This window comes from Salvelinus fontinalis, chromosome 8, assembly GCF_029448725.1.
Source record: "Salvelinus fontinalis isolate EN_2023a chromosome 8, ASM2944872v1, whole genome shotgun sequence".
Lineage (NCBI taxonomy): Eukaryota > Metazoa > Chordata > Actinopteri > Salmoniformes > Salmonidae > Salvelinus > Salvelinus fontinalis.
In genome coordinates, this window is record NC_074672.1 from 37,332,126 (window position 1) to 37,359,412 (window position 27,287).

At 39.7% G+C, this 27,287-nt stretch overlaps 1 protein-coding gene across 2 annotated transcripts; it reads right to left on the reverse strand.

Moving 5' to 3' along the window:
- Positions 1 to 2,024: 2,024 nt before the first annotated feature.
- Positions 2,025 to 26,728, reverse strand: elk1 (ETS transcription factor ELK1). Of its 2 annotated transcripts, none has more exons than XM_055932404.1 (9): positions 25,953 to 26,728; positions 13,420 to 13,628; positions 12,684 to 13,097; positions 12,415 to 12,558; positions 11,924 to 12,193; positions 11,707 to 11,842; positions 11,192 to 11,427; positions 10,820 to 10,921; positions 2,025 to 7,291 (listed from the first exon to the last, which is right to left on the reverse strand). In XM_055932404.1, exons 1-9 carry the CDS (start codon positions 25,975 to 25,977, stop codon positions 7,193 to 7,195), a joined length of 1,635 nt encoding a protein of 544 aa, XP_055788379.1. In that variant the 5' UTR covers positions 25,978 to 26,728; the 3' UTR covers positions 2,025 to 7,192. The 2 variants fall into 2 exon arrangements, with proteins under 2 accessions (XP_055788379.1, XP_055788380.1); XM_055932405.1 differs by having other exon boundaries at positions 12,723 to 13,097; positions 25,953 to 26,727.
- Between the last annotated feature and the right edge of the window lie 559 nt (positions 26,729 to 27,287).

A 27,287-nucleotide genomic window follows, 5' to 3' on the forward strand; every position in this document is an offset into this window, starting at 1 on the left:
GAAGCATGCAAATTACTATAGCTCTTAGCTTTTCTGTCTGTTTAGTAGTCTAGATTTCTATCATGTGGTCTTTGTCTATTCACCGCCTGAGGAGGACTGTGAGTCAAAACACATTCACTGATGCTGTACTGTAGTTCTGTAGTGGTGCCACAGCATGTTGTGAACTTCCTACTGCACTCACTCTGTGTTACTGTACGTATTCAGCATATCATGCTTAGGACTATGTCTTGACCCACAGCATTTAGTGGTCACCTTACTCATTGGTGAAGGACAAAGTGCTAAAAAATAGGCTAATACAATTCAATATGTTCAAGGAGACAGAATTGCTGAACTGGTTTGAAATACAGTCTGCTTCTGATGGATAAAGGGACTGTTAGGGTACAGAGAGGCTCATTTCACTGAATTTTTATGGGACCATTTGAGATTTTAAATAGCCGCCCACCATTATATCTAGGTCAGAGTACGTTCTGTGTCATTTTAGAGGAATAGGTTTTAATGTTAGCAGTTAGCACCAGTCACTTACTAATGTACTGTAGCTTTGGCACAGACCCTCACTGCTTTTCCTTTGTGAAACCTATGTAGGTTGCACATTACTTTATGGTTCACATATTACCAGGTATGTACTGACAAATAAGTCTTGGTAAAACTGTAATTCCACTGTAATGAAGTATGAGTTACTTGTTGGTTACTACCCTTATGAAGGTACAAGCAATATATTGTCATTCTTATGTTTGGAATCTGCAGATAAGTCTCTGGACTGAAGATAAGTCTCTGTATGGAGGATGGACTTTTGGATGAGATTACCCCAAAGGTTTTTTAAGACCCCTAGATCTCTTACAAGAAGAGGGGATGGTAATCTTTTAGTCTTGGCCGAGCTCCAACTACCAGCTCTCTATGGGTTTCCAACCATCAGCGTTTCTTCCCTCACATCTCACACACTTCTTATGCACGTTGATAAAATAATGCCTTTAATAGGTTGCACCTCACATGTCAATAGTCATTTAGTTTGATAATCATCTTGGTTAGGATACGCTTTGAAAAGCCACCTCGTCGAATAAAGGTGACTTTTCTCTCTTTGATCATTAGAGTAATTAAGAGTTAATGAGTGTTGATGACAAGCCAAAGTGTCATTACCAAGAGGTCAGAGGGCGTGTAGCAATAAACATTGAACAGCAGCAGAGCCCAGACAAGGCCATCAGTTTGGTGAAATGAAACGTTTAGCAGCTCTGTGATCCATGACAAGGATCAGCTATCTCACCATCTGCATCAGTCGTCTCTCAACCTGCCTGCAGACGGCCAGGGAGTCTGCCTAATTTTCTTCGCCTAATCAACTCCTCTGTAATAAAGCCTCTCCACCGCCCACCTCTATATAGAGCAGATAGTCGTCCATCATTCCCTCTCAACTTCCAGCCAAGTGTTATCAAAGAACATTTTCTGGGAGTGTTCTGGGGTTTGGTTAATCAGTACATTGTGTGGAAGTCCTGCTGTGCCTCTGCTTCCTTTCCTCTTTAATTAAGACCTAGCCTGGAACCCTGGAGGACCCGCTCTCCCCAGAGGGATGATGACACCAGCGACGGAAGCTCCTTCAGGGAGTGCTTTTGGAATATTTTGAGGGATATAGTAGTGTTTATTAAATCCCTCACAGGTTGCATGTGATGCTATCACAACCAAAAACAGGAAGGATGATTGTGGTTGGTTTTCTAAATTAAGAGGCTGCATTTTGATATTCAGAGAGGTTTATTCATTTTGTTGTAAAGTTTTGGAATCAAGAATATCTCCCGACTGGGACATTATTGGTTTCTGTCCTTTCAGAAAGAAGAAACCTACATGGTGCTGAAAATGATCATATGCTGTTTGGTTGAGGGTAGTTTCAGTGTTGGCATACTAGTATGACTGTCACTCCACACACCTTTCAGCATTGTGCATCATTTAAGATAAACCTTTTGAGATGTACTTCAAACTGCAATACACTTCAGAGAAACAGACAGCATCAACGTGATTTCAAAGAAAGGAAGAACAAAACCTTGTACAGAACAAAATAGGATTTTATTAACTCCTAATATTAGTTCTAGATCTGTTTTTAGAAAACAAGAATAATATCTATAACATTTACACAAACAAATTGAAGTGTGTAGATAAAAAATAGTTTGTCTCTCTCTTCCAGTAAATATAATATATTTGGATATTTCCAAAAAAATAAAAGCAAACCCTCCCCTCTGTAAATAAACCCCCAGAGACAATCACTCCCATGGGGAAGGGAAAAGGCTACACGCATCTGAAACCAAATGCGACAGAAACAAACAATAGCCAATACCTCAAAAGACATTGGTACTTATTTCAGCAAGAGATACAACAATTTTCACAAACATATATACAGTGTTTTAGGTTTCCCCAAACATTCTTGAATAGAAAACTGTACACAATGACAAAGCTCCCACACAATAGTACATGTCAAGGTTGTAGATCCATAATGTTTCAGAAACGTTCAAAAAGAGACAACAAAATGTAGCTCAAATCTCCAATCAGAGTTGAGAGCCACAGAACGTTTGAAAACACAACTGCATTTTTCATACAACCTTAAAAAACACAAAATGTACTGTATGTAGCATTTAAGTTACAATGAGATGATTGACAATGTGTGTCTGTGTGGCATTCAGACTATAGCACTCATGAGCAGAGTAAAATATCCCTCCTTTGAAAAAAGACAATCAATACATCTTTTGCTGGTGAAAGAAGTGGTGAACTCAAATACTGAAGTTTATCGAACTTCTAAGCAACTCAAGATGCTCATAATTTCTCCCACTTCTGGTGGGCGAAAATATGTTCCAATAAATGGCTTTTCTTCACAATATCCATCTCACCCGTTTCAAAAAAATCCCTCACTTGCATAAATGGATACTTAACACCCAAATGTTCCTCATCTCCATTTGTCCGAAAACTTAACTTTAAGGCTTTGGCTAATTCATTTCTTACATCATTTGCATGGTAGTCAAAAAAGAATGATCAAATTCATACATGCTGTATATTATCAACAGTATGAAGAGGGTTCAGAATGGCCTGGTGCATTTATATCCAATTTACATTAGATAGATATCATAGTTTATTAGTTCAGCTAAACTTGCTTTGCAGCATTAATAACTGATTTCTGAACAGTTTTCAGGAGAGTTGAGACAGCAAAATGCTAAAATGTGTAGACTATGGGACTGGGACAAAGCAGGCCAGTATGTTGAAGACAAGCACATGATGAACAACCTCCTCCTCACTGGGCAAAAACTGGTTAAATCAACATTGTTTCCACGTCATTGTGAGGACGTTGAATCAACGTGAAAAACTGATTGAATTTGAAAAAGGTCAAAGTGCATTTAAAAAATATATATCTTTTAACCAACAACATGGTGATTTTTTGTTGTTGTTGAATTCACATCAGTTGACAACTCAACCAAATGTAAATCAAAACTAGACGTTGAACTGACGTCTGTGCCCAGTGGGTCATGTGCCATCTGAAAATTGGGATGACGAAAGGATCAAGTGAGTATTTTCATGTTATCCATATCTGAAAAGAGCTTAAACATGGATGCCTTTAGAACATATTTACAGCACATTACAAGGCTTATGTCCATATATGCAGTAGAATAACCTCTAGCACAAAACAGTCAGATCCTCTTATCATAGAAACGTAGCAGAGCGCTGTATCTACGTGATAAAACTGCAATAACACATTTACAAAAGCAATACATTTCTGTATAGACAATTATTCATATGCAGACAAACATACTGTATTCTTAGGTATATCATTTAGGCTTGTATTTCCAAGAATAGTTTTCATTTGTGTCCAAAGCGGACAACTTCTTTATCAAAAGGCTTTTGCCCCAACACTGAGCAAACATAATCTTTCAGTAGCAGTCTCTCTCTTCTGTAAAATGCTGCCATTTATCCCTCACAAACCTATGACATCACTATCCCACCACTGTTGCTCCCGTCTGCTTTAAACTGTCAGCCCATGGGTCTGGGGAAATCCCCCAGCTGTCAAACTGAGAAATAGGCCAGGTATTTGAGCAATCCATCAACATTCATGTCATAAAAGTGACTGGTCAATAGTAAAACACATTTCATTTAATTGCCTACACAACACAAACATGCTAGGCTAGAGCAGGATGCATCACCAGTACTGTAGCAATACACAGGCAGAAGTATCAACAAGGTACTGGAGCTACACCACGGAGACATAATATTACACACAAACTATCAAAACTATAGTTGAATATAGTTTGAATTAGAAGGGGTTAGTACATTTTAAGTCCCAGGTAATACAATCGAATAATATTAGCACACGACTGTTAAAAGACAGCAATATCATGAACAGAACACAGCCTGAGATGTATAAAGCTACAGACTGGGGCGTAGGATGTTAAAATATACAGAGGCATTTATAACCTTCTTGTTTCCATGATGTTACAATTTTGTTATTAAATACACTCTGCACAAAAAGACAGTCTAGCCAACAAGGCATTGCTAAGCGCATTGTCATAGAATAGATTGCATGTATATTTAGAACTATTGTTTATAACCGTTCAGTTGCAATAGTGTGATCAGCGTTAGAAATGACTTTTGGACCCATGTCATGATGAATAATAAAAAGGCATATTCTTGTGGTAAGTGTACCACCATGACATCGGCGTTAGTGACTGATTACATGTATGAATGACTGATCACGTGTATGAATACCAAACAGTGAAGGGTAACTGATTTGATGAGAGTGGCACACACTGTTCCAATACTAGCTAATTGTTTTGCCAATTGTGACTAGGAATGAAGTAGAAAAAAAGTCAGTCCCTCAAAGAGGGTTTTGACATTGTGATGTTAAGTTCAAGGTAAAGTGCTATGCATGAAATCACTGGCCAACAGTCTTTACTTGACTAGAAGTAGGGTAAGAGAGTGAAGCAGGTACTTAGAATAGCCAAACATCCACTAGGATTATTTTTAAGTGCTTTTGAGTGGGCAGATGTGACATCATTTCTAAAGGTTGCTTAGTAATCGTATGAAGCCTATTTCCTCGGATCTGCTGGGCACCTGTAACTAAAACCAGAGGTTAGACAGGCTCACAGAGAAACATAGTCACAGAGCAGTGATTGAAGAGACACACATTACATTCTGGGAGAGGGTTCAACCAAAACACTAACTGGTTAACAGTTAGGTTCAATTCCATATTCTTGAGGCACTCCTATTTTCTTTTTTAAATTTGTTTTTAGATACACATTACAATTATGATTTAAAATATCCCAATGTAACAATACAAATGAAATACCAAATGCGACTAGTTGTGTTTTGATTGAATCACCTCATTAAATACAATTTCAGATATTGTCCGTAGACATAACACTAAAAAAATAAAAATAAAAGCCTAATTTGTCCTGAATAAGCCCCCGATTAGACAACAATTACAAGCTCTCAAACTACAAAAGATGATTAAATGAATTCAGATATTATTAATGAATTCAGATATACATTATAGACTCCAGTACAGTAACAAACCAAAAGAGCCCTGCCAATAACAAGTTACTGTAGTCTACTGACTCTAGAAGGACAACACTACTTCATTAGATGGTACAGTAAGTATATTTGGAAAGGGGATTTGGTGTGAAGCTGGACTGTTGTTAAGGATACTAATGCATCTCCTTTAACTAGGAGCAAGCTGAGCTAACAATGTCATGAGTCAGAACTTTATAAAATGCACTCTTAAGAGTATAATATGTACTCTTTTAATGTACAAAAATAATTGTTGGACACTAATTGCTAATCAACCAACAAAGCTTTTTAAGCTTTTTGCTATAAGCATTATTTGAATAAATTAAAATAATTGTGTCAACATTTCCAATTGTTTGCAAATGTAAAAATGTAAATGGCCAGTGGACAAATATCTCTATAAATCGACCAAGTTGTTTTCAGTAAAAACTAAATTAAATCAAAGCTGATCAAAAGCTTAACCATTTTATTTTCTATGATAACCTGATCTATTGTAAGTTATACTTGGTCTTCAACCATGTCGCATAATGAGATAGTATACAATTATGTTAGCAAACCTCGTCTTTTCTAAATCCATTTTGAAAGTAAACTGGGTATTCTGTGTGTGATTTTGGTAGCATTATAAGGTGTTATAGCCCTTGCATGAATGAAGGCTACCACTGCATCTCTAAAATTACATAGGATTTAATCAATGCAGCTGGTCTTTGGTGAAGTTTCACATGATACTCCAGAACCAATGTTCCATCTTGGCAACAAAATAATTAACTAGTAATTAAACCTAAAAAAAAACCTGGAATGGACAGTGAACATGACCGACTATCAAATTCACATAACAATAGAACGTGATCACACCTGATTCTCCATCAAAATAAACAATACATTTTAATGTTTTCATCTGAATCGTTAAAAGACATCCACTAGTTCTCTGGTTTTCATGTTAAAAATGTAAAAAGCTCGACTTTTCCAGAATAAAAGTTCCAATCCAGCCATGAGATTATCAATAGTAAGCGCCATTTCTTTACCATGATTATAAAATGTTTCAGATGACTTGGCTTCTTTAAAAAAAACAGCATCAAGCATCAACATGCCTTCCAAGTTCATCTCAAAGTAAAACACTCGGTATGGTACCACTACAGGTACCCATCTCTTCTTCATGTAACTGGTCATTTGAAAAGTACTAGAGAATAAGAAACCAATTACATGTAAAGCAATGGGCAAGCACTACCATAATGCTTTCATGGACAAAGTTTAATCTATAAAGTCAAGTGCCCTGTCATGGGGGAAATTATAAAACAGGAAAATATATCCATTTAAATTTGAGGCAAAAATATGAATCGACAAAGAAAGAGAGACGCACCAAAAATTCCTTATCTGTCAACAACAACAAAAAAAGAAAACAAAAGTAGCCCCTCTAAGTTTCAAAGTTGCCAACACCACCTCTTGGCCTTGATCCAGAACCGCTGGGCTAGCCCGTCATGAGGTTCTTTGAATGCAGATTCCAACTGCTAAAAAAATCATTCATTCAACAGCACTCCGGACAGTAGATCTCCACTCATGAGTGCACTCTGGCTTGGAGTACTTGATTTGGTCATGGAGTGTACCTTCTGTCCCATAGGCTGAACTGGGGAATCAATGTCCACAGGACTGTGGAAGGACTCCAGGACTCTCCTCATGGTTTCTGTGGGCCTGGCGACAGCACTACAGGAGTAGACAGGCCGTCCACACTCAAGGCAGGGATATGGATATGACTGCTTCCATTGGAGGGGAACTAAAACAATCAAGTACAGCTGATTAGTAACATCTAGAGTAGCTACATCCTGTTCCCCATTTGTTATGTGTTAAAAGGCTCAACTATGTAATAAATGAGAAGTTGTGGTCCAGCACTGGGACGGTGTAAGATGTTGTAGTATGATTGTTAACCAGTAGAGGGAGGTTAAAGTATTTTCTATTAACGCAGTAACCATAATGTACCTAAACCTACATACAGTATAGTACCAGTCAAAAGTTTGGACACACCTACTCATTCAAGGGTTTATCTTTGTTTTTTCTATTTTCTACATTGTAGAATAATAGTGAAGACATTAAAACTATGAAATAACATAGTAACCAAAGTAAGTGTTAAATCAAAATATACAGTGGGGCAAAAAAGTATTTAGTCAGCCACCAATTGTGCAAGTTCTCCCACTTAAAAAGATGAGAGAGGCCTGTAATTTTCATCATAGGTACACTTCAACTATGACAGACAAAATGAGAAAAAGAAATCCAGAAAATCACATTGTAGGATTTTTTATGAATTTATTTGCAAATTATGGTGGAAAATAAGTATTTGGTCACCTACAAACAAGCAAGATTTCTGGCTCTCACAGACCTGTAACTTCTTCTTTAAGAGGCTCCTCTGTCCTCCACTCATTGCCTATATTAATGGCACCTGTTTGAACTTGTTATCAGTATAAAAGACACCTGTCCACAACCTCAAACAGTCACACTCCAAACTCCACTATGGCCAAGACCAAAGAGCTGTCAAAGGACACCAGAAACAAAATTGTAGACCTGCACCAGGCTGGGAAGACTGAATCTGCAATAGAATTTGCAATAGAATCTGAATCTGTTTTTCAACAGGACAATGACCCAACACACCTCCAGGCTGTGTAAGGGCTATTTGACCAAGAAGGAGAGTGATGCATCAGATCACCTGGCCTCCACAATCACCCGACCTCAACCCAATTGAGATGGTTTGGGATGAGTTGGCCCACAAAGTGAAGGAAAACCAGCCAACAAGTGCTCAGCATGTGGGAACTCCTTCAAGACTGTTGGAAAAGCATTCCAGGTGAAGCTGGTTGAGAGAATTCCAAGAGTGTGCAAAGCTGTCATCAAGGCAAAGGGTGGCTACTTTGAAGAATCTCAAATATAAAATATATTTTGATTTTGATTTGTTTAACACTTTATTTGGCTACTACATGATTCCATGTGTGTTATTTTATAGTTTTGATGTCGTCACTATTATGCTACAATGTAGAAAATAGTAACAGTAAAGAAAAACCCTTGAATGAGTAGGTGTGTCCAAACTTTAGACTGGTGCTGTACATACGCAAGTAGTAGTGCTGAGCAATTAGTGATTTGTGGTCGGTTTTCGATTTCGACAATTTTCTTTAGGCATTAAAGGTGCAGTATGCAGAAATTGCTCCACCATTTCCTGGTTGCTAAAATGTTACTAGTTTGCTTAATTTCAGTTTGTGACAAAACAAGCGTGTGTAGATAATCATTGTACCTAAGTGTACATACCTCTAAACCGCTGTGAAATATCTTTTCCATGACACAAAATATTGTATTTCCAGCTGGTGTACAAAAACCGAAAGTAAAAGACGCAAAAACGAAACTTAAGAATGGGAAGCATTGAAATAATGCACATAGAACATATCTATCGCTTCTTAGACTTGCTTTCAATGAGAATGACTGATCTATAACTCACATTTCTATGGAAATTTGGTCAGCTCACCCCAAAAGTTTCATATTGCAGCTTTAAAAGCACTATGATTTATATTGAATGCTGTAACACCACAGAATAAAACAATTAATACAAGTCCCATGATGGTAGTGACTGCCCATTACTGCTATTCACTTATTAACCATCATTATTCACATTACTTTAAATCAAATATTTGTTGTATTTTACAACTTAAAAAAAAAAATCTGAGTCATCATCTCATATCTATAGAGCTGCAGCCTATTCGGTCTGACAAAAATCACAATTTGAATAGTTCTTCAAAGTAAATAAGGTATACTTTTATGACTGCTGAATACCAACAACTTAGATCAGAAGTCTCCAACAGGTAGATCCCGAGCTACCAGTAGCTCACCTATGAGTAGCTCACCTATGAGTAGCTCACCTATGAGTAGCTCACCTATCAATTCTGAAAGTACATGCATTTCTTCATTTGTTCCATCGCAAACTGTCAAAAACATAAATCTCCCGGCTACTATCCAATCAAAGCCACATTGACATTATCTCACCCCTGGTTAGCCACTACAAATGTAACAACCTCTGCCAATACATTTCCAGCACGTTTGCCTATGTCTGTCTATTAGGTGCACCGTTTGTTTATCACTTTATATGTAGCCATTGATTGATGCTAATGATAACCTCCATGTGAGTAGACAAAGAATTTCCCAAAAACCTTCTCAATTAAATGTTAACTGCAAATACTTAGGCCTACCTGACAGAACTGTATCATGATGATCTGTATCAATTGGGTGGCCATTGTTTTACAAACTGTGCCATGACGTGCTGGAGCAGTAGTCCTAACAGCAGAAACATCGCTAGACTGACAGATTCCTCTCTTTCTAGATGCGCAATTAAAAAGGGAATTACATATTATTATGTTCTTCTGATGTGATTTAAACATTGACATGAACTCCAAACCTAATTTTAGTTTTTTCCTCTATGAATAATTGTAATATTGAGAGTGAAAAACATTTAAAAAAAATACAAAATAAATCCAGGATCTTTTTTTTTTACAGAGAAAACAGAATTCAGGAAAATACTGTACAAAAGACAATTTTATTGGAGCCTGTCATGACAAATACTGTTTATTAACCATTATTTTACCAGGTATATTGACAGAAAACATGTCTTGCACACCAAGAACATTAGGAACAGTTGCAGGGTAGAGGAGAGGAGAAGAACGTGTCTATTTGAAAGCTATATAAAAAATAAAAATAAAAAAGTAGCTCGTGCTAGAAAAGATCAGAGGCTCTGGACTTAGATCATGTATTTTCAGGCTCGCGAAGCACTGCTTTCTATCCCTCTCGAACACAAGCTCTCTTCTCTCAGTCAGTCCTCCCTGTCTGCGCCACACAGACCGGACAAGTATGCGGATACGCAATGGATTATGGTCATTGTAGTTAATTTACATGTTTTCTGTGCTAAACTATATAGAATATAGGCCTTTTGGAAACTAAAACTCCCTACTATATCGCACAGTTCAGGCTAGATCTGATTTATCTCTACAGAAACTGCACATCGAGCTAACAGAAGAAAAACATTATATATATTTTTTTTAAATAATTTAACAGACGTGTCAATTAGTTGTTTAAAAAACTGAAAATGAACGACATATCGCTCAGCACTAATAAGTTGTGACCAACATAATATGGCATTAAGTAAATCTAAAAATATTTATAATCCAACCCATCTCTCTATACTTCTGTTAGTGATATAGATGAGATCAGGATGGCAGATGGCCTGCTCTAGTGCCCTCTGCCAGGCAGCAGCAGGGACAGGACAGGAAGGACATACCTGAAAGGAGAGCTTGGCCGGGCTCCGGGGAGCAATGGGACTGAGTGTGCTCCAGAAGTGGATGGTGGAGGGGAGAGGACTTGGTGTCAGTAATACCGGAGTCTAAGGGACAGAGCACAAAAATATAGAAAATGTATGATTATTAGCCAGTTTAACACAGAAACTATTTTAATCAATGCATTCATATCATATCAAACTAAATACATTATGGTCTTGATAAATCATGTATAATAATAATTTGGTGAGGTTAGAAAGGCGTTTGGAAAGTTGAAAACACACTAATACACCGACATTTGTTAAATGAGGCCCCAGGAAGTGTGACAGTTTAATTTATTTTTATGTGGCACTGACCAGGCCAGAGATGTCACTTACCAGAGAATGGGAGGTAAACACTGTAGGAGTCAGAGTGTTGGTGGCACTTCCAGGGGCCAGGAGGCTGTTGACGGCAGCATTGACCTGATCCAGTGACAGACCAGGGGGTAGGAGGGTTGAGGAGGAGGGCAGTTCTAGGACTTTGGGCTTCTTGGCTTTCGGGGGTTGTACTTCCTGAGGCGACCAGGCTGGATGAGTAGCCGCTTGAAGAGCAACTGCTGGAGTCATGGAATTTTCTGAGTGGGAGGAAAGACCAAGAATGAGGGAACAGTAGGCATACCTGTCTTTACAGGAATAAAAACCCAGTAATAAGAACAGTGTTGAAATGAGAAGCCAGTGTTTGGAGGATATATTGGCACGGGTGTAACTTCTGGAATAGACACCGGCTGGAATGCGGTTTTAACCAATCAGCACTGAGGATTAGACCTATCTGTTGTATAATACCACACATCTAAAGTATACAGTATAGCTACAAATATATGGACATCATATTGTGTGAGGTATGTATGACTTGCCTGGTAAATGGGCCTCATCTTTGCCTTGTTCCTCCCCTTCCCCAACAGGCTGGCCCACTGGTTCCACGCAGGGTGGGAGGACATCAATGGAGAGGGGGGTTTCAGGTTCCCTTGGTCCTGATGCAGATTCAGGAACCTAGAAGAGGAGAAAGGTCCAAATAAAACCATGGAACAATGGAACATGTCATTTGCTCTTGTGTGTTCTCTTCTTATTCACCTCTACAACATGTTTCTCCTCTAAGGTCATGATCTCAACCAGGTCCTCTTCAGACGTGAGGTTTTGCTCTTTTGAGTGCACCAAAGGTGAGGGCTTGATGACCACAAAGACAGGGTGGCCCTGAGGCTGGTTCACCACACACTCCCCCGGGGCCCCAGGTACAGCAACCGGGGTCAGGGTCAGAGGAGTGAGGGAGCCAGGGTCCGACACACTGGTCAGATAGATCTGAGGAGGGTCGCATAGGTTCTGGGTCTTCTGTGGCTGAGACTTCTGGACGTTCAAAACAGCATTTAAAGAGAAGCATTAGATTTGCACACCATAGCATCCAGAATCAGAATCCGTGAGCAACATTTGAGTCAACAGGGTACTATGGTTCAAACAGGGCATTTGGGTGCACTTTGTATAAAAGAGTTTTAAGCACAAATGTTAACACATGGATCGATAGAATCTTTGACAAAAGGAGGACATATTGTGACTTGCGAGTGTCTTACCGAGCTGCCTGTGGTTGACACTGACAAGGTCTGGGGGCTGAGGGCAGGCGTGGCGCAGGGCGAGGGATGAGTCAGTGTGACCTGCAGGCTACTCTCTACGCTGCCACAGCCCTGCATGGAGGAGCTCTGGCCATCCAGACACACCTGACAGACAGGTAACACTTGTAGTAGTCTGAACCGTTCAATAGTCACTTCAATCACACATTTGACATTTCATCAACACCAATAACATAAATTAAAAAAAAAAAAGGATATTTAGTAGTAATGACCATGGTTAAAATGGAGAGGTCCTCGTCATGGTCCCTCACCTCCCGCAGTGTCCGGTCAGCGCTGTGGGGTCTGGGGGAAGAGTCCTGATTCAGCAGCTCAGTCTTTATAGGCTGTGGAGAGGTCCTGCAGGGGGCTTGGAGGGACTGGATGGTGAAGGTGGAGTAGAGCCCTGACTTCATGTAGTCGTTGCGAGAGCTGCGCTGGACAGAGACTGGAGAGGACCGCTGCATCTGGAGGTTCTTGGAGGGGCAGTTAGAAGACCCCCCTCCTGGGGACTTGGTCTGGCCCGCTGCATCAAGATTCTCCTGTTGCTGAGAATCCTCACCGCCTCTGACACAGTCCACTGATGAAGGGTCAGGGTGGGCCACAAACTTGTAGACAAACTTCTGCCCACTCACCTTCTTGATGATATTCTATAAAGGATTACACTGAATTAACAGACAATTGCAATAAACCATACTGAAAAAACAAAAACAATTACCTCAACAAAATATATAGCTGAAAGAAGTAGGCTTACACCTACTGGGCTGCTACCAGCATACTGCTACACATAAATGATCTGTAACAGCCTTTTCTGCTTTGAGTCGTGAATTTACACCTGAACACAATGCTGAGCTCATTGTTTGTGGACAGAAAATCAACAAATATGATTAATGTTATAGCTTCACTCAGTGCATCAAACATCTCATAAATACTTGAAAAAGTCTCATACCAAACAATAAGCAGCAAGGATACCTTATCATAGTAGTATCGGAGCGCCCTGCTTAGTTTATCGTAGTTCATGTTGGTCTTGTTCTTGCGGAGCCCCCAGAGGCGTGCCACCTCCTCTGCGTCCAGCAGCTTAAACTCCCCGTCCCCAGAGGTCCAGGAGATGAGGTGCCTATGGCTGTCGTCCTCGAGGAGATGCAGCAGGAACTGCCACAACGTGATGGACGGGTCCATGGCTGCAGGGGGGAACAAATCAGAAACATGAGTGAGACTGCCTTGCAGCAACGATCCATAACTGACAACATCTGAATGAGCTCTCACGGCCTCATTTAGATACAGCAGCTAGTCTAGCCACTGAGTTAAGATTAGGGCCACCTCATTTGTGCCATGGCTAGCTACCGAATTTAGGTTGGGGCCTACTCATTTGTGCCAGTGTTTGGGAAACATTGCTAGAAAAGGAAAATATTTTGTCACACTGATTTGTTATTTTTCAGATCTGTGACTAGGGCTGCACATTTTGGGGAATATTCAGGTGGAAACTTTCCATGGGAATTAACGGGAATATATGGGAAATAACAAAAATATATGCAAAATTAATATTAATACCATTTCAAATGTAGATATTTTTTGCATTGGACATATTTACCATATCATATGGAGACAGAAACATAAACCTTTTACCTTATCATAAGTAGACATAATTACAATTGATTAAATCCTTCCAAGAAATAAAAAAAACTATTTAGTTACGAATTCAACTTTAAATGAGTTGATTCTTCACATTGGACAATTTCACTGAACAACAAAAGAAAGGGAATATTGAATGATCCCCAATGATCCATCGCATCTCCCAAAAAGGTTTTCAACATACATCTGTAAAGTTATAGTCTAGAAACTAAAGCTTTGGTTGTCTTCCTCTCAAGCTTCCATGTCTTCTTCCTGGACCTCCTCAATGTCCACCTCTTGAACGTCAGACTCTGAGGCCTCATCTTCACTGTCACTTTCCAACTTTGTTGAGGATGGCTCGTTGTCAGGCTCAAAATTCCTCAAATTTGCCCGGATGGCCACCAATTTTTCAACTCTTGTATTGGTCAGCCTGTTGCGTGCTTTGGTGTGTGTGCTCCCAAAACAAGGACCAGTTGCGCTCTGAGGCGGCTGATGGTGGGATTTGAAGGATGATGGAGGCAACAGGGGAAAGATCCACAAAGTCCCTTCCCCAAGGTATGCTGATGAGATATGTTGGCACGACTGCCATATTGCATCTCCATCCCAAAGTCCTTGCTTGGAAGTGTACTTCGCCAGACTGCCCTCATCCAGGCCAAGGTGGTGAGACACAGTAGTGATGACACCATAGGCCTTGCTGATCTCTGCACCAAACAGGATGCTCTTGCCAGCATACTTGGGGTCCAACATGTACACTGTGGCGTGTATGGGCTACAGGCAGAAGTCATCATGCTTTTTGATGTATTTCAGAACTGCAGTTTCCTCTGCTTGGAGCAACAGTGAAGTGGGCAGGGCAGTACAGATCTCTTCTCTTACATCTGCAAGCAGAGTCTGAACATCAGACAGGATGGCAGTGTCTCCCTCAATCCGTGCAATGGCTACTGCTACAGATTTCAGGAGTTTCAGGCTGCTTACCACTCTCTCCCAAAATACATCATCCAGGAGGATCCTGTTGATGGGGCTGTCCATATCGGCAGATTGTGATATGGCCATTTCTTGGAGAGACTACTTCCCCTCCAGAAGACTGTCAAACATGGTGACAACACCACCCCAACGGGCGTTGCTGGGCAGCTTCAATGTGGTGCTCTTATTCTTCTCACTTTGCTTGGTGAGGTAGATTACTGCTATCACTTGATGACCCTTCACACACCTAACCATTTCCTTGGCTCTCTTGTAGAGTGTATCCATGGTTTTCAGTGCCATGATGTCCTTGAGGAGCAGATTCAATGCATGAGCAGCACAGCCAATGGGTGTGATGTGAGGGCAGGACTCCTCCACTTTAGACCAAGCAGCCTTCATGTTCGCAGCATTGTCTGTCACCATTCCAAATACCTTCTGTGGTCCAAGGTCATTGATGACTGCCTTCAGCTCATCTGCAATGTAGAGACCGGTGTGTCTGTTGTCCCTTGTGTCTGTGCTCTTGTAGAATACTGGTTGAGGGGTGGAGATGATGTAGTTCATTATTCCTTGCCCACGAACATTCGACCACCCATCAGAGATGATTGCAATACAGTCTGCTTTCTCTATGATTTGCTTGACCTTCACTTGAACTCTGTTGAAATCTGCATACAGCAAATTAGTAGATAAAGCATGTCTGGTTGGAGGGGTGTATGCTGGGCGAAGAACATTCAGAAATCTCTTCCAATACACATTGCCTGTGAGCATCAGAGGTGAACCAGTTGCATACACAGCTCCAGCAAGACATTCATCAGCATTTCTCTGACTATGTTCCTCCATTGAGTCAAAAAACTTCTGATTCCAGGAGGACCATGAGCTGTTGCTATCGATAAGGTGTCTAATTCATCATCTTCACCTCGAATAGAAGTAGTGGGACTTGGCTTCCGGTGACGCAACTTAGGAAATGGCTGCCTAGTTTTTCGTACTGCACATCGGTTGGGAATTTCCCCCCCAAATTCAAGTATTTACTCTGAGCATTATAATAACTTATGCAAAATGGAAAAGGGGAAAACAGGAAAAGGTCGTGGAGCTACAACAACAGCCCGTAACAAGACAGCAGAATATATAATCGTCGAAGAACCCGAAATGGCTAATGCTAGCGCAAATAAGATAGCAGCAGCAAAAGAACCCTCATTTCGTGAGGTGATGAAGGAGGAATTGCGCGAGGCGCTCACAGGCTTATGAGAGGAACTTCGAGAAGATGTAAGAAAATAACAAAATGAGTTCAAGAAGGACATTAACCAGAAACTGGAAGAAAACAAATTAGAACTTCACAGCATATCTACAAGAATGGGGGACGCAGAACAGCGCATTGGGGAAACGGACACATGGAACTTCGCAGTCAAGGAAATACTTGAACAGTCACTGAAAAGCCAACATGCACTACAGGCAAAAGTGACAGAACTCGAAGGTTTCTCACGTCGAAACAACATTAGACTTTATAACGTAGTAGAGGGCGCAGAAAAAGACTCTATGCTCAACTTCGTGGAGGGTCTATTCAAGGACATACTTGACGACGACACTGACCTGGGAATCGAGAGAGCACACCGAGCTCTGGCCTCAAAACCCCCCAGCGGCGCCCCACCAAGATCCATAGTAATACGGTTCCTAAAATTCTCAGTCAAAGAGAAAGTTTTACATGCTACCTGGAAAAAACCTGTTAACTTCCAAGGCCAACGAGTGTTCTTTGATCATGACTACGCGGGAGAGATACTGAAAAGAAGGAAAGAATACACCCCCATTAAGAAAGCACTTAAAGAGAAGGGTATTCGCTTCCAAACACCATACCCGGCAAAAATGCGGGTATTTCTGAAAAATGGCCCGGTTACATACGAGCATGCAGACGAGGCGGCTGAGGACCTGAAGTCAAGGGGCTTCCCAGTGGAGTATACCGCCAGGAGAAAGGAGACATCACCAGCGGAAAGACTCGAGCAGGCTCTCCCATGGATCGTTGTCAACAAGCAAGGTCATGGAGAAAGAGGGAAACCATCTCGGCGAGAGGACGTTCACATCCGAGAGAGACTCAGGCATTTCCAATGGGAAGATGAAAGACACTGAATCGGATTTAACAGAATTAATAGTTACCGCTGCTGTTAAGACTTTGGGTTGTTACGGTTGACATTGCAATAGATAAAATATCTCCCCTATTTTCCCCCAATGCTGAACAAGGGGGAGTACCCAAAAGCATGTGTTCTTTATGAACACATTAAGTAGCGTCACGTTAATAACATATATATTAGCTAAGGATTAATGACACATTGACAACGGGGCGACAGAAGGGCATATCAAGGGGAGGATTCATGATATGCACGCATGACCGATATAGTTTTCACTTGTAAATAACCGATGTGTATAAGCGACGAAATAGGCGCCCTTATTATTTTCGCTTCCACCAGGTCTTGTTTGTGACTACGTCACGCATTTTCATATCTGAGCGAGGGGCCCATCCTGCGGACAGGCTCATCCCCTCAAACCCCAGAGGCAAGAGACAGTCCTCTGACATGGGAGTCCAAATACCAAAGTACTTTCCCACTTTGGTTTACTTTATTATCGTTCTTGAATTTTCGTTCATTTTTAGGTTCATGATAAGCAGGCAGATATGGTGCACAGCTTTTTTTATTTATATCGATGCATCATCGGGAATTTAAGGTCATAAGTCTCAACGTAAACGGACTGGGGAGTGCCATCAAGAGAAGTAAGGTAATAGCAAAGTTGAAACGGGAGAGAGTTGACATACTATTCTGGCAGGAAACTCACTTATCCACACCTGTACACAAGAAACTCAAGAAAATGGGATATAGGAACACTTTTTTCTCTTCTTACAAAATGGGTAGAAGGGGAGTTGCAATCTTGATCCCAAATTCAGTTAATTTTGAGTTTGTCAGAAATAAAAGAAAAGGAGGGTAGATTTATACTTGTTAAATGTAAACTGGATAACAAGGAAGTTACATTATTTAATGTATACGCACCCCCAGGGAGTGACATGGTCTTCTATAGGAAGGTGTTTGATTTAATTGTCACAGAAACCACTGGCACTCTTATCTGTGGAGGGGATTTTAACACAATTCTAAACTCAAAATTGGACAGCACAAATCAAAATAGGAAAATGAGCCTAGTTGCCAAAAACATCAATAGGATACTGCAGGATCTAGGACTGCTCAATGTATGGCGTGACACCCACAAGACCGATAAGGAATATACTTTTTACTCAGCCCGCCACACTGAATACTCCAGGTTAGACTACTTTTTTATGTACAGTGCAGATAGACACAGGCTTAAGGATTGTAGGATCCGGCAGAGCAACTTATCAAATCATAATGGAGTTTACCTCACTCTACACCTTGATAGCAAACCAAGAAATACTACATGGAGACTTAATACAAGCATGCTGAATGATCCAGCATTCAAGGAATCAATAAAGACAGAATTGAACATCTATCTGGAGAATAATGATAATGGGGAAGTATCTCCTGCTACATTGTGGGATGCAGCTAAGGCGGTTATTAGAGGAAAAATCATAGCCACATCGTCTCTCAAGAAAAAGATTAAAGCACAGAAACTGCTGAAATTACAGGAAACCCTAAGAAACTTAGAACGATCTCATAGTCAATACAAAGACGCTCTTATATTACGAGAGATTCAAAAGGTAAAACAGGAAATTGACCAGATTTATAGAGAAGTAGAGAAAAAGCTTAGGTTCCTGAAACAACGATATTATGAAGCAGGCTCAAAGGCAACCAAATTACTAGCATGGAGACTCAGGAAACAACAAGCACAGAATACCATTTTTAAAATAAAAGACCCCAAAACAAAAAAGATCACATGCAAATTAGATGAAATACAGAATGCATTTGAATCATATTACACAAATCTGTACAAGCAACCAGAGAAGGCAGATGCACAGACAATAGAGCACTTTTTGAACTCACTTGATCTCCCCTCAATTGGGACAGAGCAAAATGATAGACTAACTTTAGAAATATCCACCGAAGAAATTAATAAAGCAATATCTCAACAAAAAGTCAACAAGTCTCCAGGCACTGATGGCTTCCCTTCAGAATGGTTCAAGACCTTCAGAGAACAACTAACACCTCTACTTAAGGCCTGTTTTAACTGGACTGAGGGAGGGTGGTCTGAGGGAGGGTGGTCTCCCACCGTCATGGAGAGAGGCCATCATATCTGTAATCCCAAAAGAGGGTAAAGATAAGAAAGAATGCAGTTCATATAGACCTATCGCAATTCTTAACACAGATTATAAACTATATGCATCAATAATAGCCAAAGGAATGGAGAACATAATCCCAGAATTGATTGACGGAGAGATCAAACGGGTTTCATACAAAATAGGCAGACACAGGACAATATAAGGAGAACACAACATGTCATGGACCACATTACTCAGAATAAGACAAGTGCAATATTAAATCAGTCTAGATGCAGAAAAAGAAAAAAAAAAGCATTTGATTCAGTGGGATGGGATTACCTATTCCAAGTTATGGAAAGATTTGGTTTCAACAAAGAAGTGATACAGTGCATCAAAACACTGTATTCATGTCCGACCGCTAGAATAAAGATAAATGGACATTTGACACGAACGATAAAATTAGAGCGAGGGGCAAGACAAGGCTGTAATCTTTCACCCACGCTCTTCTCCTTGTACCTCGAACCATTAGCACAGGCAATAAGACAGGACCCAACCTTAGAGGGAATAACAATAAGAGACAGTGAACATTAGATATGCATGTATGCAGATGACGTTCTGTTATTCCTTAAAGACCCAGGCTCAAGCGTACCTAGATTGATGGATGTTCTACAAACATTTGGAACATGTTCAGGGTATGTGCTTAACGTACACAAGACCCAAGCCCTAGTATATAATTATGCCCCACAGCAAGAGCTGAAGAATAGGTAGAACTTCCACTGGACCTCTTCATCCATTAAATATCTTGGAGTATATCTACCAAAAGATACACCCAAACTTTATTGCATGAATTACGATCACATCAACAAGAAAATATATGATGACCTAGACAGGTAGAATTCACTTCCCTTAGATCTTAGTAGTAGAATTGAAACAATCAAAATGAACATCCTGCCGAGGTTATTGTATTTGTTCCAATCACTGCCCATAGAAATCCCACCTAAACAGTTTAGGGAATGGGATAAACGGATATCAAGGTTTATCTGGAACAGTAAGAGACCAAGAACTAGATATACAACATTACAATTACCAAAAAACTGTGGGGGTATGGCCTTGTCAAACCTAAAAGATTATTATGTGTCAGCCCAATTGAGACCGCTGGTTTGTTGGTGCAATTCAGAATACGAATCCAAATGGAAAGACATCGAGACTACTTTGACAGGGATACCCATACAGTCAGTTTTGGGAAATAAGGACATGGTAAAAGAAATATACAATAGACAAAACCAGTGGATTAATTTCTCTCTGAAGACATGGTTTAGGGTAGTTAAGCAAAAATAATTTAGACAGAGAGATCAAACTGCTGAGTTGGCCCGCATACGACCCCAGCTTCATCCCTGCAACTCAGGACAGCAGATTTAAACAATGGACGCAGAAAGGCATCACATCATTCAGTACAATTATAAGGAATGGGAACCTAGATAACTTCCAAGACTTAAGTAAAAAACATGGCTTGGATAAACAAGATTTTTACAGATACCTACAAGTCCGACACTATTTCTTAAGGGAGATAAAAGTGACTGACCCTCGAGCACCTCCAAAATTAATCCAAGTATTCACTAACACATACAACTTGGGGAGTAACAAAAAAACGATTTCAAATCTCTACTTGGGTATTCAATCCTCAAAGAAACATTCTACAAAATATTAAAAAGAAATGGGAGGAACTTAACATTGAAATAACTGATGAAACATGGTTGAACATATTAGAGACTCAACAAAGCTCCACCAACTCAAGGTCATGGAGAGAATTATGTTGGAAGAATGTTATACGTTTCTTCATAACACCTAAACTAAAATCAAAACAGACTGGCTCACCACACCCTTGTTGGAGAGAATGCGGTCTATTGAGGGCGGACCACTCTCATATCTTTTGGTCCTGCCCCGCAATCGAAACTTACTGGGGAGAAATAAGATCTAACATTCGAAAAATAATGGGATTTGACAAAGAACAAACATTCATTTCTTTGTACTTGGGTGAAATACCAGATAACTTACACAACAGAGAAAAGTACCTCTTGAAGGTCCTACTGGCAGCCAGTAAAAAGGCTATCACTAGGAAATGGCTACAAAAAGACCCTCCCACAGTGACACAATAAATAGACATTGTAGAAGAAATACACCACATGGAGCGTATGACCTTTGCTTTAAGAACTCAACAGGAGAGAGGTCAGGAATACTGGGAGAAATGGGTTTCATACTTGGAAAAGGTCTAATTCAAAGATGCTAATGTAACTAATATGGTGATGAAGGTATGAAGTGCACTGTAACTTCCAGATCATTTTTGTTCTTTTATTTTACTTTATTTGTACTTTCTTTGTGTTCCTACAATAAAAACAAAGTATATAAAAAAAAAGAAGTAGAGGGACTTTTGTCAGAGGTTGCTTGATGTGAGTGCTGAGGGAACTTTATGCACATGGCCAGATGATTCTGCACCTTTGTTGCATTCTTCACATATGATTTGGCACAGTATTTGCACATGTACACAGTTTTCCTTCTACATTAGCTGCAGTGAAATGTCTCCACATATCAGATAGTGCCCGTGGCATTTTCCTGTAAAAATGTGAAAAATAAATAGTAAAAAAGTTCAATACAATTCCATGTACAGATAAAAAGTTAAGCAGTTAGATTAAACAAGTCATTTTGTAAGATACGTGTTTTAAAATGAAACATTTTGAAACAGGTGAATTAACACTCCTCAGTTATCAGGCTCAAGCAAGCTAAAACCCAGATGGTAGCAAAAACTAACAAGCAGAAATGAGTTAGAAATGATTTAACACACTTTGCTGTAGGCTACTATTTACTAGTTAAAAAAAAAATATATGTCATATAAAACATATTCACCCCACCCAGTATTGTAATCAAAATTTACCAGAAAGCATGTAATCCTTGGCTCAGACAGTGTAGTAGTGTGGGCTCAATAGCATCTCATTAGTGTGCAGATCTTGAGAATCAGCTGTACATGTGATGGAAGAATGCACTGTGCATGCAGAGGGTTGCAATTCCATTGAATTGGGGATAGTTTAACCAAAATATGCCACAAGACCTAGAATTGCCTTATATATATCCCACAAAAAAGGTTCACTGTTATAAGCTAACTGTGATGAATTAAAGCAAAATTCCCAGGCTTAACTTCCCATGGAAATTTACTGGAAAGTTTCATAACCCTATCTTTGATCATGTACAAAACAGATAATTTTAATTATTGGGTTTAATGTTTCCTACCCATTCCCCTTCTTAGGGTTTAACAACATTCAGTATTTTAAGTTCAACCCCTACTAACATAAAAGAGCATCTTTATTTGGCCTTGCTCATTTCATTACAGTGAAGAGAGTAGTAGTGTAGTACTTCAATACAGTTGTTTCTGGGTAGTGTATTATTTCCATACAGTGGGTAGTGTAGTATGTCAATACAGTGGGTAGTATGTCAATACAGTGAGTAGTTTGTATGTCAATACAGTGAGTAGTGTAGTATGTCAATACAGTGGGTAGTGTAGTATGTCAATACAGTGGGTAGTGTAGTATGTCAATACAGTGAGTAGTGTAGTATGTCAATACAGTGGGTAGTGTAGTATGTCAATACAGTGAGTAGTGTAGTATGTCAATACAGTGAGTAGTGTAGTATGTCAATACAGTGGGTAGTGTAGTATGTCAATACAGTGAGTAGTGTAGTATTTCAATACAGTGGGTAGTGTAGTATGTCAATACAGTGGGTAGTGTAGTATGTCAATACAGTGAGTAGTGTAGTATGTCAATACAGTGGGTAGTGTAGTATGTCAATACAGTGAGTAGTGTAGTATGTCAATACAGTGGGTAGTGTAGTATGTCAATACAGTGAGTAGTGTAGTTGTGTAGCATTTCAATACAGTGGGTAGTGTAGTATGTCAATACAGTGAGTAGTGTAGTATGTCAATACAGTGGGTAGTGTAGTTGTGTAGCATTTCAATACAGTGGGTAGTGTAGTAGTTCAATACACTGGGTAGTGTAGTATTTCAATACACTGGGTAGTGTAGTATTTCAATCCCCACGGTAGTGTAGTATTTCAATCCCCACGGTAGTGTAGTATTTCAATACACTGGGTAGTGTAGTATTTCAATACACTGGGTAGTGTAGTATTTCAATACACTGGGTAGTGTAGTATTTCAATACACTGGGTAGTGTAGTATTTTAATACACTGGGTAGTGTAGTATTTCAATACACTGGGTAGTGTAGTATTTCAATACACTGAGTAGTGTAGTATTTCAATCCCCACGGTAGTGTAGTATTTCAATACACTGGGTAGTGTAGTATTTCAATCCCCACGGTAGTGTAGTATTTCAATACACTGGGTAGTGTAGTATGTCAATACAGTGGGTAGTGTAGTATGTCAATACAGTGGGTAGTGTAGTATTTCAATACACTGGGTAGTGTAGTGTTTCAATCCCCACGGTAGTGTAGTGTTTCAATCCCCATGGTAGTGTAGTATTTCAATCCCCACGGTAGTGTAGTATTTCAATACACTGGGTAGTGTAGTATGTCAATACAGTGGGTAGTGTAGTATGTCAATACAGTGGGTAGTGTAGTATTTCAATACACTGGGTAGTGTAGTGTTTCAATCCCCACGGTAGTGTAGTGTTTCAATCCCCATGGTAGTGTAGTATTCCAATACACTGGGTAGTGTAGTATTTCAATCCACACGGTAGTGTAGTATTTCAATACACTGGATAGTGTAGCATTTCAATACACTGGGTAGTGTAATAGTTGACAGATAGTAGCCAGGTCTAATTCCAGAATAAAAGACAGTAAACGAAGAGCTACTGGCGAACAACAGGCCACAGAAAGAAAGGAAGTGCATTAGTAGTTAAGGAAGGACATGTTGGGCATGCAAATTAACCATATTACCATTTTTTTTTCTTCAATTACATAACTCCTATCAAACACCTTGGAAACTATCACCATGGTAAAAAGCCTTTCATTAATGGTAACTAGGGGAGGGAAACAACAAAGTCTAACATGAACATATGTGAGTGTAGCCTAGTTAGGCAAGTACTAGAGTGTAAGGATGCATCATTACTGTCAACATGATTTTGAATAACAAAGTTACAAGTCCTTTAGCTCATGTGAAGGAGGGAAGAACATAGGCCTAGCTTCAAAGTAACTGTTTCCCAGCTTCCTTAAGGCTCACTCTGAACATGTCACTAGGTTTTTGGGTGAGAGCTGGGATAAAATAATTGAGTAATGTGCACATTTTGTAATGTTCAGCTAAACAGTGTACAAAGCATCATAAATTAAATGGCCAAATAAATATTAGCGGAACTGACAAAGAGTTGTTGTAAATCTGTTTTCACTTACAAACATTATTGCCTCAGAGGTAAACCTATGCATGGAGTGAGCCTCAGCTTCAATAGCCAATAATTATTCACGGACAAAAAGGTCTGAGATGATTTATAAACCTAAATGAATGAACTGCATTGACCTCATCAAGACAAAGCAGCAGCATTGTACATAGAGATTAGACTAAAATCTATCAATCTGAATCTCCATTCATTCAAAACTGACAGAAGAACAATTACCAATGCGATATTTTATAGGCTAACTTTGATATTTGGGGGCTTCATGCCACCCATATGACCATCCTTCAGGGGGACAATGCATCAAAGGGTGTCTCCATTTTGAAAAGTGGTATTAGCCATCTATCAAGGCTTTAGCTTCGGTACAAGCATGAGACGAATAATGCCATTGTAGTAAATTAATGTACTGAAAAACAAAGGCATAAATCACAACACTTAGTACTGAGGTATAATTGTGTAGTCCAGTAAGACACTGGTTTGGATGGTAAGATCTAATGAGAATATGACATTGAGTGTGAGGAGTCCTGGGAACCTGTGTGATGTTGCTTTTGTGGTTGTTAGCAGGTACAGACCTTCAATAAACTGGGGTGGAGGAGGCAGCGGCAATAATTCTGTGAAGTGCACCACAGAGAAACCGTATGGGTGACCTTTAGGCTGTGAGGTAAGGCAAGAGGGGGAGCATGTTTCATGTACTGTACACATACATTTTCTTGGTCAAGTTTACCCCTTCATTTTTGGAGATTACTTATGATTAGTTTAGTACCGCATAATGACCTATATACAAATTAGCCTACAGTTTCAACTCACAACAGTTAGGCCAACGGTATATAGAAATCAAGTTCTACTTGCATGCGAAAATACACCGTGAAATGCACCTTGGAATAATGCACCAATTCTTGCTTACATGATGGTCTACTCTTCATAGTAAACTAATCTTACAGAAAGTGTGGTTTTACATTCTTGTTCTTGGAATGGGGAGCAAGCTGTATCTATTGTGAGTAAATCATCTTTATACTAACGTTACTGCCTGTACTGTAGTTCATGAAGATTGAATAATTGCTTTCAAAATTACCAATGGCTGAACCTACAAATTATTGTGACTATAATAAAATGCTTTAAAACACCTGTTGCGACATTACATTTAGCCAGAGGCTAGTTCAATATCCACATGGCTAGTAGCAATCTAGTCACTGGCAACATCCTAGTCCGATTATCAATTGAAGGCCAAACCTTTCTATTTTTAGCTAGCACAAGATGAACATAAACAAATATACATGACAGTCGAGACTAGTACGGAAATGTTTTTCCCGACTACATTCAATTTACATAAATTCAGGGTAAACACTTACCACTTATTACGGGGTTAGACTCCATCGCGTCTTGAAATTCCTTTTATTTTTATCCGTCAATCAAATTACATCCATTATGTCAGCGCACTGAACGAAGGTGTCAAAAGTCGATTTGCGACACCGTAGAGATGGATGCGATTTACAGATACAACACCGATTTGTTATTATGCAACAGTGATCCGATGGTAACACTTGCATCTCTCCCTCCATGCTACAGTAGCTGGTTATTGACAGTGGTGAGCTAGCTATCTAGAAGCTAACGGGTAGGAATGTTTGTTTGAGGGAAAGTCATGTTGATTTAATTACAGCAAATATGAGAATGGAATTCGCAAAACATTGGCTCGCTCCTTTTAGCTAGATAATCAAAACTTTCAAAATGACGTATGTTATTTTTTAAACAAATGACAACAGATCATGTTGCTAGCAAGCTAACATAATCGCCAAGATTGCGTAGCTGCCCCTTATGAAACCCCCACCGTCTCTCATTTGTGCGTCAATTCGAACGACTCAACGCTCAATGTAGACTTGCTTCCGAGTTCACTGGAGAGCGCCAAAAGTCCTCCATAATGTAAAATGTGTTTGCGATTATAGTCCATGGTATAAAAACATTCAACAAGGTGTGTCTTCTGACGCCCGAACGGCCTGACTTAATCCTTTGCTTTTCCCTCGTTGCTTCCTGTTTCCACAAATGCCTCGACTACTTTCGTGTTTCACCATCACTCATTGCTGTCTGCTGGCTTTTTTCCTTGATCGGTTGCTGCCTGAAAGGCTTCAAACGTCACAAAATCGATGACGTTTCTTGCTCACCAAGGATTTAGACAAGGTGGTAAAGTGAGAATTTCAACTGTGTCCCCTTTCAGTCCAAGTTTTACCCATTATATTTGGAGCAGCAACATTTAGTGAATAATCTGAATCTGTATTAATCTTGAACAATCCACAGGTATACTTCCCCCGTACTTGCCATATTGTTTTATTTTTTCTTACATAGCATAACAAAACATGATGTATGCAATTAGGCATGGGCAGGCATATAACAAAGTACAGGCCTATTTGTGGTAGTAGTCAGTGCCTTACTTAGGCTGAAATAGGTGCCGGTACTGTTCATATTTAAGTGCAGGAGCTCCACAATACTTTTGAGCTAATATTCTATAAGAGAAAGAGGAGCACAAGCAGTAGAACATTTGAGGTGCTGGTACTCAGCTCCAGTGAGCTCCTGCCCAAGTCAAGCACTGGTAGTATAATTTTTAGCTTTATATAAACATTGTTCTCTACAACAAGACCATCATTTTAAGATTCAGAGGCCCAGTGATATTATTTATTGAATATTTAACTATT

What these genes read in the sequence shown, in the direction of transcription:
- elk1 (XM_055932404.1), bottom strand. Translation starts at nt 25,977, where the DNA reads ATGGAGTCTAACCCCGTAATAAGTG. An exon ending in GTCTAACCCCGTAATAAGTG is followed by an intron (nt 13,629 to 25,952) that starts GTAAGTGTTTAC and finishes TCCCCCCTGCAG; the next exon opens with CCATGGACCCGTCCATCACG. An exon ending in ACCTCTCCATTTTAACCATG is followed by an intron (nt 12,559 to 12,683) that starts GTCATTACTACT and finishes CCTGTCTGTCAG; the next exon opens with GTGTGTCTGGATGGCCAGAG.